Here is a 12,795-nt window from a genome sequence, read left to right as displayed (position 1 = left end):
CAGCTGTTCCGAATGACTGATCACGCTCTCCGTAGCCAATGTGAGGAAGACATTCAACCTCTATGGGATCGGTGTGTGTTGTCATTTTTTAGGTGAAAATTGGAAAAAAAGGGTCCGATCCTTATAAACAGGTCGGCATTCACAAAGTCACGGAGCCAGACAGATTACCAGGATATGTACTCAAAGGATGCACTGACCAACTGGCAGGCAAGTGTCTTCTCTGCCATTTTCAACCTCCCCTGACGGTGTCTGTAATACCTACATGTTTCACACAGACCACCATATTCCCTGTGCCCCAGAAAGTGAAGATAACCTGCCTGAATGATTACCGCCCCGTAGCACTCACGTCGGTAGCCATGAAGTGCTTTGAAAGGCTGGTCATGGCTCACATCAACACCATCATGCCGAAAACCTTAGACCCAATTCACATACCGCCACAACAGATCCACAGATGATGTAATCTCAATCGCACTCCGCACTGCCCTTTCCCACCTGGACAAAAGGAACATCTACGTGAGAATGCTGTTCATTGACTACAGCTCAGTGTTCAATACCATAGTACCCACAAAGCTCATCACTAAACTAAGGTCCCTGGGACTAAACACCTCCCTCTGCAACTAGATCCTGGACTTCCTGACGGATCGTCCCCACGCTGATCCTGAACACTGGGGCCCCTTCTGTAGTCTCTGTTCACCCACGACTGTGAGGCCAAGCACGACTCCAACACCATCATTAAGTTTGCTGACGACACAACAATGGTAGGCCTGATCACCAACAGGTCAGAGATCTGGCAGTGTGGTGCCAGGACAACAGTCCCTCCCTCACTGGCAGTAAGACCAAGGAGATGATCATGGACAATAGGAAAAGGAGGTCCGAACAGGGCCTCATTAACGTCGACAGGGCTGAAGTGGAGCAGGTGGAGAGTTCAAGTTTTTTGGTGTCCATATCACAAACAAACTATCATGGTCCAAACACACTAAGACAGTTGTGAAGAGGGCACGGCAACGTTTCCCCCTCAGGAGACTGAAAAGATTTGGCATGGGTCCCCAGATCCTCAAGAAGTTTTACGGCTACAGAGAGAGCATCCTGACCGGTTGCATCATCGCCTGGTATGGCAAATGCTCGGCATCTGACCGTAAGGCCCAGAACATCACTGGGCCCAAGCTTCCTGACATCCAGGACCTATATACTAGGCGGTGTCAGAGGAAATCCCCAAAAATTGTCAGACTCCAGTCATAGACTACTGCATGGCAAGCGGTAACAGAGCGCCAAGTCTAGGACCAAAAGGTTCCTTAACAGCTTCTACCCCTAAGCCATACGATTGCTGAACAAAAAATCAAATACTACCCCTATTTATATTTGTTTTTACACTGTTGCTACTCACTGTCTATTAACGATGCATACCCCCTGTATATAGCCTTGCCATTATGTAAGTTTCTTGATTTTTGTAAAGATTTTTTTTACTTTAGTTTATTTAGTAAAGATTTTCTTAAAGCTTTCTTGAACTGCATTGTTGGTAAAGGGCTTGTAAGTAAGCATTTCATGGTAAGGTCTACCTACACCTGTTGTATTCAGTGCATGTGACAAATCAAATTTGATTTGAGTGCCTTTCTGTGGTATGATACAAACTTATTGTCATGCGGTGTCATGTTTGGCTTGACAATAATGACCACAATGGAGATGGCAAGGGCACAAACAGACCTGGGACCAGGCTATACCTGCTCCTGTTTCTTTTTGACAAATGATTTGTACTAGTTAAATATTTATTTTCTGAAAGACGTTATGGTGTTTGGCATTATACAGTAGGTCTGTCTGCAACGAGTTGTTTCCTTGGGACAGTAAAGCAATATTCTTCATAGCCATGTTTCCATTTAATATTTCTCAATCGATATCCAGCAGAGAGGCCAATGATCCAGTCGTTTATCCAAATTGAGGCTTGTAGTAGGCTGGAGATCTAGCCCAGGTTCTGTGTCTGTTCTTTCAGACGCCATGCTGCATCCATGTACTTGGTGATCTCAGAGTTCTGCCGTGGCCAGTTCAGTCTCCTATCACTGCGATCTGAAACAATCTTGACAGGGCAAAAAAAAAAAGCTATTTTAGGAAAAATTTGATTGTAGGAATGCCAGAGCAGGCTAAGGACACTAAAGAAGGGGACACAACTTTGAAACGTATTCTCATAATCACTCAGTGGGAGTTCTTACCAGAGGTCTGGATGTCCAGCCTATCTCTTGGCTCTCTGTTTGGGGGTGAGTGTATTTCTTGGTTGGTTCCAAACAAGCCCTGTGGATGATCTTCAGGAAAGCAGCTGGGGGGGGACATAATCTAAGAGACTGGCCAACATCTCTGATAATATTTAAAAGCTAGCCATTATACTTACGATCCTCCTCTATGTTGTCGTGGGTGGGGCTGGCCATAGGCTTGTCAGTCAAAACATGAACTGAGAAATAAAAGATGACTATTGGTTTATTTGTCAGAGAATTAGCTAGATAGCTGATATATGTAGTTCCGGACAGAAAACTATATACTTCAATACATCATTACAATATAACGCTTAAGATATCTCTATATGTAAAACAAATCAAAACAGGCAAAAATATACAAATAATGATACCATTTCAGAGTTTAAATTCCTTTGGTCCTACAGTATCTGACATTTTAAGTAACATAATGCCTTAGTCTTCACATGACTGGTTTTACACTAGACACTTTTTCAGGTCTACCTTGAAGCTAGCAAAAATACTCTCTCACTGGTTGGCAGGGTGTTCCATAATCCAGACGCTCTGACTGAAAAAGCTTTCGGGACAAATTTGGTGGCCCTAAACTGAGTTGAGCAGACTCCTCTGGTTGAAGCTCTTGTCGTCCTGGTATTGTCCTTGCAGTATGTTACTAACTGAGTGATCTTAAACAGCAGAGAGGTGTCGGCAAAGCATAACAGGCTGTCAACTCAGGAGGTTGTATTTCATAATTGGAGTGTGGTGATAGCTAGGTGTTTTATTTATTATTTTGTCCAGTACTTTGAGTTTGTATATAGCTAAAGCTTTCGAAGTGGTTTCATTCCTGTGATACTAGTTTGTGACCAGTTTATGACACAGTAGAAGAGATTGGACAAAATCAATTATAGTAGTTGTTCATCATGAAATTCCTCATCGTTCACATTAATACACAAACCTTTCTACGGCGGTCGAATGTGCTTACGTCTTTTGTACGGGTTTATGCTAAATTTCGTGTACAATCGTTGGCTCCTATTCTCCTTCTTTATGGTCTCGACGTGAATTGCGTTCTGATGAACAATATCCACAGGGTGCTTTTCTTTTGGTTGCTTAGCCGCTGCCATCCTGGTTCGTGTAAATTCGGACGCAATCCAGAGAGAACACGGGAGATACCACGTAGTGTGCAACTTCGTAGCAAGCCAGCCTTCGAAATACAAACTAATATTCAATCGCAACAAGTCTTCTTGAGTTCTCTCGTTGCCTAGCAACAGTAAACAGAATCTCAGAATGTGCAAGTATTTAGTGGCCACACGAGGGCGCACAGTACACATTTTCTTTCAGTCAGACGTGGATGAAATTAAAAATGTATTTCTGTTCAGAGCTACAGAGGCTGTAGTCTACTGTGCTCTTGCCCTGCTAGTGAAGAGAGTACATTCTGTCTTGTAGGCCACCATTAAATCAATTTACTTCAACGTTGGCAATTGAAAAACATCAAAGAAAATATTGTAAAATGCATGCCAAGTTTGCTTGTTTGATATCTAGAGATGCTATATCAAACGTTAGGTGCTTTAAACCTTTACACAAGCTTCTCCGTTCAGTACGTGTTTTAAAAATATATATATTTAGGCCTGGCTGCATGAGTAGAATGTGATGACAAGGTCATAGCTGTATTGACATGAGGATCCCCGGTCTCCCTCTATATAACCCTGCCAGAGGTGGTGTCCAGTTCCAATACAAGACCTTGGTTGTCCTCGGCCGACCTCGTCTCTAAGGCTATATTTATATCTGATAGGCTCGACGAATTATTTATATATATATATATATATTATTTATATATATATATATATATATATATATATATATATATATATATATATATATATATATATATATATAAAAATAAATAATTCGTAATTAATATAGCCTGAGATTATTGCTTGGTCAGTCTGTGAGTTTTTGTTTTTCAGACTGCTGTTGATTTAATTTCAAAGACCGTAGTGTTTGATATTGATTCCGAGTTTTCACAGAGACCCATTTGTCTTGTCTTTGGTTTATGTTGTAAGCTTACTAGGTTTTGCGAGTGGCTATCAATCTTACATTTTTTTTGTCTTCATATCTTGATTTTTTCTTCACCCCCCACCCCAAAAACACACACACACACAATCTCGCCAATCAGAATGTTTTAGATGTACACTGTCCCAAATGGCATCTTATTCGCTACACGGCACACTTCTCTCGACCAGAGCCCTATGGGCCCTGGACAGAAGTAGCCCACTATATAGGGAAAAGGGTGCAATTTGGGACATAGTCTTTGTCATGCAGACACTGGCAGAAGATACTTGAAGCACTTTAGTGTTCAGCTGCTCTTTCCCCATCTCCATCTGTTAACGTCTCTGTGTTGCTGATGTACTGTACGTAGCCTACTGGGTTAACTGTTATGAATATTTAACAGTAATGGGAGAAAGTACAGTCTAGTGACTGACTGCACAATGCTTGGAAACCGAATTGAGGTTTTCAGATTGTGCAGAACTACGCTTGAGTTAGTCTACCATCTGTAGTGTCACGATCAGAGCTTCTCACACACACATGCACATTTACAAAGGCACACACACTTCCTCTTGTAAATGGTGCATTTGCTTGGATGGGTCCCTCAGGATCACTGGTATATTTGCAAAGCAGTGATGACAATCTCACGGCTTTGAAGCGCCTGCACTTGTCCCATCACATAAGTCCTTTTATTTCATTTCCCTTTCATTTCCCTTCCTCCAGTCTTCCTTAGTCCCTTCCTCATTCCTTCCTCCTGTTCTGAGACAATCATTATTGTCCCCCCCTCCCCTTCTGAGGGTTTCTGAGCAGTGTGTGTCTCTGCTGGTTGGTTCTGTGTCCCTGCTTCCCTCATGGAAAGAGACAGGTTAATAAAGTCAGAGATCCTCTGCTGTTCTCCCTTCCATTGTCGTAACCTGATTTAAGGGTTATTGTTGTCTCCGGAAAATAATGAAAAATATAGTAAGTAATAACAGGAAAAATGGACTAGCTTCCCAGGGAGTTGGAGAATCAGCTTGTGTTAGAGTGCAGCTTTGTTATTGGGAAGATCTAGAGGCGAATTAGTGTGTGTGTGTGTATGTGTGTGAGAGAGAGAGAGAGAGTTTGTGTCTCGTGTTTGTGATATTTCTCTCTGTGTGTGTGAGGGACTCGGGGTGTGTCATGTCAAGCACATCCCTCTGTCCCCTGTCACAATGTCCATCCATGTTAATGTCAAGTCAGTCACTTTCTCTCCCTTTGCATTCTGGATCAGAGAACAGAGAGAGGGCACCTTTTTAGATTGTCAGGTTGGCATTTTGATGTAGTTCACATCCTCAGGCCATAATGGAAGAATTTGTAACTATTTCCCCTTGTTTGAATAAACCTATTATTTAGAAAGGCCATGGAAAAGAACATTATATTTTATGGCAACTGTATACTCCATATAATGTCTTTTAGAACTAATGTGTGTGCAAAGTAGAGAGAGATCGAGAGTTTGTGCCCCAGAACATGGCTCAGTATCAAAGCCAATAACGGCTCAATATTCACAACCTTTTCCATAGTAGACTGTCCAACTCTGTGCCATGGCAATCAACAACTTTTGACCTTTCCTGACGAGGCCATGTTCTAATTACAAATTGCCCTCCAACTAGCCTGCTAATTAAACATGATGTAATGTGCAGTATAATACAGCCATTTTCTCCCTGATTAATCCAACACAGAACTAACAAGAGCCTGTGTTTTATTCCTTCACACTCTCTAATCCACTTAGTTATGACCACTAATGAACTCCACTGATATTTACTTACTAAGGGGAAAGAACAACACACTGGTGGTGGAATTTGGAATTTAGAACTGTAATCTTAATGAACTTCCTGTGTAGCTTTTCATTTACTGAGCATGACCTTTGGAACACGAGTGGTTGTGGATGAGAATCAAAGGGAACTGTAGAAATGTCTCATCAAATAGCACTTTGAAACTGTACATTTATTTTATTTGTCATAAACTGATGTTTTTATGAAATAGGGAGCGTGTTGTGCACCAGACTCCTTAGGGATTCATGGAATCGGTGGGGAGATAAAAAATAAAAACATTTAAATGAAAGACTCCAGAAAAGGAATTTGACATTTAAAAAAATGTTCTTTGGAATTTATTCTAACCAAATCAAATAGCGATAGAAAAAAAGAAATGGCTATATTTTTATCACATGAACAAGAAAACAAGACTACCTTAGAGATGATGTTACGGTAGTGACGAATCCCAACTAACCCTGCTCATCAGCCAGTACAGAAGAGAGCCCATAGAAGACAGTGTTGTACACAGACTTTGCTATCTCCAGTGAAGACCTAAGACCGTGAGAAAATTATTTCTCTGGGGGTTTGTACCTGGAGCCCCTGAGCCTAGTGCAGTCTGTGACTGCCAGGCATCCACCACTCCATTTTGAACACAACTCTCAACACAGCCCTCCTCTTATGTCCTATTGTCTCCACACACATTAAGATAATGCCCACACACAGCTACACATAATGTACACTACTGTGGTACGACATCAAGGAAGGGACTGGCTGACTCTGTGTGTGTGTGTGTAACTGCTGAGTGAGATGGTGTTTTTCCAGTCTCCCCTCTCCGCTTGTGTTAGGTGGAGCAGGGCAGGCACCACTGCCCACACATTCAGTGCCATGCAGTCTAGCCATGTATACATACTACACTCACAATGGAGCCAGCAGGACAGGTGATAGCAGGGGAACGTTTATCTGGAGACAGACAGACACAGACAGAGACAGAGAGCTGATGCTTGTGATTTGTTTATGTGAGGTGCAGTGGAGACACCCCAGTCGCGGGAAAGCCGTCCTCAGATCAGATCTCACTGTTATGTCACCATTACTCCTTTCTCAAATCTCCCTGTTGTGCCTCCACTAGTAGACTTTCTCACTGATTGAGCGCAGCCGATTAGAGCTGCACAGATTAGAATACACCTTGTTGTAGAATAGATATCTGACCAAAGTTACTTTATAGTCTACCCTTCGCTGCAGACTGTGGTATCTTTTTTTTGGGCCACAAAGGCAAGAGGCACTTTCATAAGTGTTGTATGCTTTCTGCTCTCTTCTCGTCTCAGGCAGTTGCATGGTTTCTCCACCGGGTTGCAGTAGTGGGTGATGTGAGCTCACTCATCTATGGCGCTCCTCTGCCCTCCGCTATGTAGTCGTGTTTTAATCTAATTTGTCCTCCTATTTGCCCTCCTCACTACACTAGCTCATCTTCATTAATATCACTGGCCTGGAGTGAGACAGGGAGCGTGGAGGCTGGTGATTCTCTCTCTGCCTTGTTTGCTAACAGAGCTGATTAGCTAGAGGCATTAGAGGAGAGAGGCGGAGAGACGGGGCACCCTTGGGTGAGTGTGTGTGTCTGCTGAACACCCCATTGATTCGGTTAACGGCATTGCTAGGATTTAAGGAAATTGGGGGCTTAGCCCAAAGATGGGGAACCTTAGCAGGGGGGTCTGGGGGTCTCACCCAGAAAAAAAGGAATTTCATCATCCTAAATGGTCATCAATAGTCATCATATTTATTTATTTTAATCATATATGTATTTTTTAAGACACATATTGATGCCATAAGTCAATGGCGTAACCTGTCAATGATTGTAGAGGACAGGATAATTGTGATTTAAATGGATTCACTATGCAGATCCAGGAACAATGTGTGACTGACTACGTCCGGAGGTGGTCAGGAAGGTCTGATCACAATCAAATCACAATGTGTCTTTTAATCATCTACACATGTCCAAAAAATTGAGCACAATCAGAATGGGACAAGATTAGGACAACGGACACATGTTAGAACCAGGTATAAACGGGGCTTCTGACATGTCCAATGAGCCAAACTGCTTCAAGTATCACACTCTTACCCAAGCTCGCTTTCTCTCTCATATACAATCACTGGCCAGTTTATTAGGTACACCCATCTAGTACTGGGTCGGACCCCCTTTGTCCCCAGAACAGCTTGAATTCTCAGGGGCATTGATTCTACAAGTCGGAAACGTTCCACAGGGATATTGGTCCTTGCTGACGCAATGGCATCACACAGTTGCTGCAGATTGGACAGCAGTACGCCACCACCACAAGCCTGTACCTTTGACACCAGGCAGGATGGGTCCATGAACTCATGCTGTTTACTCCAAATCCTTTACTCTGCCATCAGAATGATGCAACTGGAACCTTGATTCGTTGGACCAGGCTGTTTTTCCACTCCTCGATTGTCAGTTGTTGGTGATATTGTTCCCACTGGAGCCGCCTTCTTCTTGTTTTTAGTTGATAGGAGTGGACCCTGGAGTGGTCGTGTGCTGCAATAGCCCATCCGTGTCAAGGATTGATGATTTGTGTGCGTTTCAAGATGCCATTCTGCACACCCACGGCGCCGTTATTTGTCTGTCTGTGACCCGCCTGTTAGCTTGCATGATTCTTGCCATTCTCCTTCGACCTCTCTCTCATCAATGAGCTGTTTTCTCCCACAGGACTGCCGCTGGCTGGATGTCTTTGTTTGTCCCACCGTTCTCGGTAAACCCTAGACACTACCGTTCGTGAAAAGCCCCAGGAGGGTGGCTGTTTCTGAGATACTGGATCTGACGATCCTACCACACTCAGTCGCTTAGGTCACTCATGTTGCCCAGTCTCGCGTTTAATCAAAGAGTAACTGGATACCTGTCTGCCTGATTTATATAGCAAGCCAGGCCACGCGACTCAAGCGATCCAGTTTCGTGAATGGAGTGGTGTACCTAATAAACTGTATGGTGAGTGTACAGTTCAGTAAAATAAAATAGCACGCTTACAATTGTTGTCAGACAAATCATCATAATCCAATGTCGGTTTTCTTTCAAAGGAGAGATCGGCAGACCTTTACAATGCCGAAAGTACAGTCCATCCCTCTTAATATGTGCATTTTCTGTACTATATTTACTGCCCTGTTAACACATATTTGTTTTTCAAATAGTGATAGAATGGACCATCACATGTTTTTTTTTCAATTTTAGGACCCTGAAACAAAGCTGTGAAGGAAAAATGATGACGCTTTTGAATCTGGCCTTATAAAGAACACAAAGATATGTCAAATCAGGTAATGCCAAATTTAAGTCTGAATGAAGTATGCCTTCCAGTGATTAACATGCATCGTACAAGTATTGGAATATTCAGGAAAGCAGAAGGAAGATCATCAGGCAATCATTGTGTAGTTCATCTTTCTTAGAACACAAGATATGTCTTAGCTTTCAGGAATGGGGTCATAATTGCTAATAGCCCGATCCGCTCCAAGGCTGGAGCCAAATTTATAGGACGATTATCACAATTTCATGAATTTACTCCAGTCATTCTGTGGTTTTGTCAAAGTCCCTTCTAACGACTTTTGCACGGCTTGTGAACGTTGTGGAGGGAAACAGAAGGCACACATACTGTATGTTCCTAGGGGTCTTAGCTTTCATTTTTGGGGTCATAACAGCTAAGAGCCTAAGCCGTTCACACGCTAGAGCCAAATTTATAGGAAGAAAACAGATACAACATGCCATGCTGGCTTTAGAAACCGCTGTGTGCAGAGTCAAACAGCCTGCCTGCCTGTTCCGAGGCGTTTGCATGGTATTTTTTACAGGCTGCAATTTCACAATTATTTGACCATCAAAAGGTTAGGGGCTGGACTGAAAACACTCAGGGCTGCAGCCCTAGAAGCCCACACCTAACTATGCCGATGCCTTGAAGTCTTAAATTCAACAAGTGGAAATGGGTTGGAGGCATATCCTACCTTATTAAATATGTTTGACGTAACATCAACCAAATGAATTCATATCCAATAAAGGCTGCCTGAGGGAGACAAATCAATTTCATATTTTTGTTGTCATAGCAGGACAGCTTAGTGCACAGTTTGATATTTGTTGTCACAAATCTTGCCCTGGAGGCTGCAAAGAAAAAGTTGGTTATATTGTAAAAATTCATGAAACCAAAAAATTATTTAGAGTTCGGCATTAGGGTTAGCGGTGTGGGTTAAGGTTAAGGTTAAGGTTTAAAATCAGATGTTACGACTTTGTGACTGTGCTAGCTAGTGACCACTCTGCAGAGCTGCCTTCAGGGCAAGATTCTTGACAATAAATGCCAACCTGCGTTTAGCTCAGGGCTAATGACACCAGTCCACGGCTCACCATGCCTCACCTCTTCTGAATGGAACTGCTGTTGAGAGAGGGATGGCAGAAGAGACCGGGTCGTCCTCCATGTCACATTCCTGACAAGAGCAGAGTGATCTTTGTTCGGGAAGGGGATCCACCTGTGGGGCCATGCCCTAACCTGACCACGTCCCCTGGCATACCTCACAGGTGGCATTAAGTCATGAGAGCAGAACTCATCCCAGAGGTCACAGGTCACTGCAGGCATAGAAGAGAGGGACAGGGCAGAGAGAGAGAGAACGAGAGAGCAGAGGCAGATCATAAAATGACCCAAAGGTCACATCACTGGGAGTGAAGAGGACACTTCATGACTCAATACACTGCCCTTAGTGAAAGGCTGAAAACAGGCTCTGGATAGCAGACTTTGAAAGGAAGCTGGAGATTGATGTTCATGGGGATATGATTAATTCAATCTATATGATATACACTGAAAAAAATATAAAACGCAACATGTAAAGTGTCGATCCCATGTTTCATGAGCTATAAAAAAAAAAATCACAAACATTTTCCATACGCATAAAAAGCTTATTGCTCTAAAATGTTGTTCACAAATTTGTTTACATCCCTGTTAGTGAGCATATCTCATTTGCCAAGCTAATCCGTAGGCTAACATGGTAGGCTAACATTGTATGACAACTGACTCGTGAAATGGGACTCATCCAGACATGAGACATGTCCTTATATTATCATCTCATATATCAGTTACATCCACTTTAACTAACTTCAACACTGACAGGAGAGCTCTGCCCTGGCTGTAACTGGCTCTGTCTTGTCCTCCTGTTCAGCACCTGGCGTGTAATCTCTTAAAAGCTTGCCCTCCTTTCGCCGGCGACTAGAAAGCAGCCATGTTTATATTAACAGTGTAATTCATGTCAGAAATCACACACAAATATACACACACACTCGCAGTGACAGGCCAGCTAGACGTCACGTCTGTCAGTCGGGCAGCTACCCACTTACAACGGGCAAAAAAAAAGGGATTGGGATTTCCTTAGAGAGGGAGGGGCCTGACCCTGTCTCCATGTCTCTCTCTGTCTCTGGGGTGGATGTGAGGATAGACCAGGGGGTAAAGTAGGGGGGGGAGGGAGTTAGGGGATGAGAGTAGGGGTATGAAGGGTGGTAAGACAAAGGGTGAGTTAAAGTGGTGAGGTTGTGTCGAGGTTAGGTGGCGATACAAGGAGTGGGCATGTTCTCCATAGCTTCACATTGATGTCTAGATTATTCATTTATCAGATTAGCTCTAATGAAAATTCCAACTTGAGGCTCTGCACCCTCCACCTCTTCCCATCCCTCCATCTCTCCTCATACCTCCATCTCTTCTCTCTCTATGTGCACCTCTCTAAAATGGTCTGTCTTGAGTCTCCTCTGCTCTTCAGACAGGTGGACCAATCAAGCCTAACAAAAAGACTAAAAAAAGAAAAACCTTAAGGGTTTTCAGAGGCTGCACTGAAAAGAAAAAAACAAGAAAGATCAAAAATAAGAGTAACAACAAACACCATTTGGACTTCAACAGGGGCCTGTTGCACACTCCCATCCACAACGTCGGGGCCACTGTGGAGAGGGTCAAGAACTTTAAGTTCCTCGATGTCCACATCACCTGAGGAAGCAGCATGCTCCTCTCACACCAGAACAGTCATGAAGAAGGCACGGCAGTGCCTCTTCTCCCTCAGGAGGCTAAAATGATTTGGCATGGCCCCTCAGATCCTTAAGAACCCGTGAAATAGCTGTTTTCACATCTTGAGCTGAAATGTGAAAACAAAAGAGACACATGTGAGGTCAGTTGTTATGTTAACACCACCTTCTCACCCCCCCCAAAAAAACGTTAATATGTGAAATGTTGAAATCTAATTTGCACTTGTGAAAAACTTTTCAGTAAAAATCAATTGAATTAGCAGTTTTACATGTGAAAAACGTTCAAATGTTGTCACGTGTAGCTTCATGTTATCACGTTCAAATGTTGTCACGTGTAGCTTCATGTTATCACGTTCAAATGTTGTCACGTGTAGCTTCATGTTATCACGTTCAAATGTTGTCACGTGTAGCTTCATGTTATCACGTTCAAATGTTGCACCCCCATTTTTGACACATTTATTTGACCAGTCCATGTTTTCACATGCGCTGTTTCATGTTGTCACGTTGCTTTTACAGGTTGTGACATGTCTCGAGTCTCATAACAAATGGTCTGAATACTTATGTAAATAAGGTATTTCTTTAAAAAACATGGCAAACATTTAAAAAAAACTGCTTTCACATTGTCATTATGGGTTATTCTGTGTAGATTCATTGTTTTCCTCATCAATTGAATCCATTTTAGAACAAGGCTGTAACATAACAAAATGTGGAAAAATTGAAGGGGTCAGGG

General features: G+C 42.8%; 1 protein-coding gene across 1 annotated transcript; it reads right to left on the bottom strand.

Moving 5' to 3' along the window:
* Positions 1 to 1,549: 1,549 nt before the first annotated feature.
* Positions 1,550 to 3,459, bottom strand: LOC121846486 (protein FAM183A-like). Its single transcript, XM_042321509.1, has 4 exons — positions 3,196 to 3,459; positions 2,378 to 2,437; positions 2,202 to 2,305; positions 1,550 to 2,068 (listed from the first exon to the last, which is right to left on the bottom strand). Exons 1-4 carry the CDS (start codon positions 3,332 to 3,334, stop codon positions 1,955 to 1,957), a joined length of 417 nt encoding a protein of 138 aa, XP_042177443.1. The 5' UTR covers positions 3,335 to 3,459; the 3' UTR covers positions 1,550 to 1,954.
* Positions 3,460 to 12,795: the final 9,336 nt, after the last annotated feature.

Source organism: Oncorhynchus tshawytscha, linkage group LG01 (genome assembly GCF_018296145.1).
Source record: "Oncorhynchus tshawytscha isolate Ot180627B linkage group LG01, Otsh_v2.0, whole genome shotgun sequence".
In the NCBI taxonomy this organism is placed as follows: domain Eukaryota; kingdom Metazoa; phylum Chordata; class Actinopteri; order Salmoniformes; family Salmonidae; genus Oncorhynchus; species Oncorhynchus tshawytscha.
The sequence above is the reverse complement of the archived record's forward strand: the minus strand, read 5'-3'. Positions and strand labels throughout refer to the sequence as shown.

Bases quoted from the DNA above. Each gene is read 5' to 3' on its own strand.
- LOC121846486 (XM_042321509.1), bottom strand. From the start codon at position 3,334: ATGGCAGCGGCTAAGCAACCAAAAGAAAAGCACCCTGTGGATATTGTT. The intron at 2,438-3,195 runs GTAAGCACATTC...TTTATTTCTCAG, and splicing joins CATAAACCCGTACAAAAGAC to TTCATGTTTTGACTGACAAG. The intron at 2,306-2,377 runs GTAAGTATAATG...GTCCCCCCCCAG, and splicing joins CGACAACATAGAGGAGGATC to CTGCTTTCCTGAAGATCATC.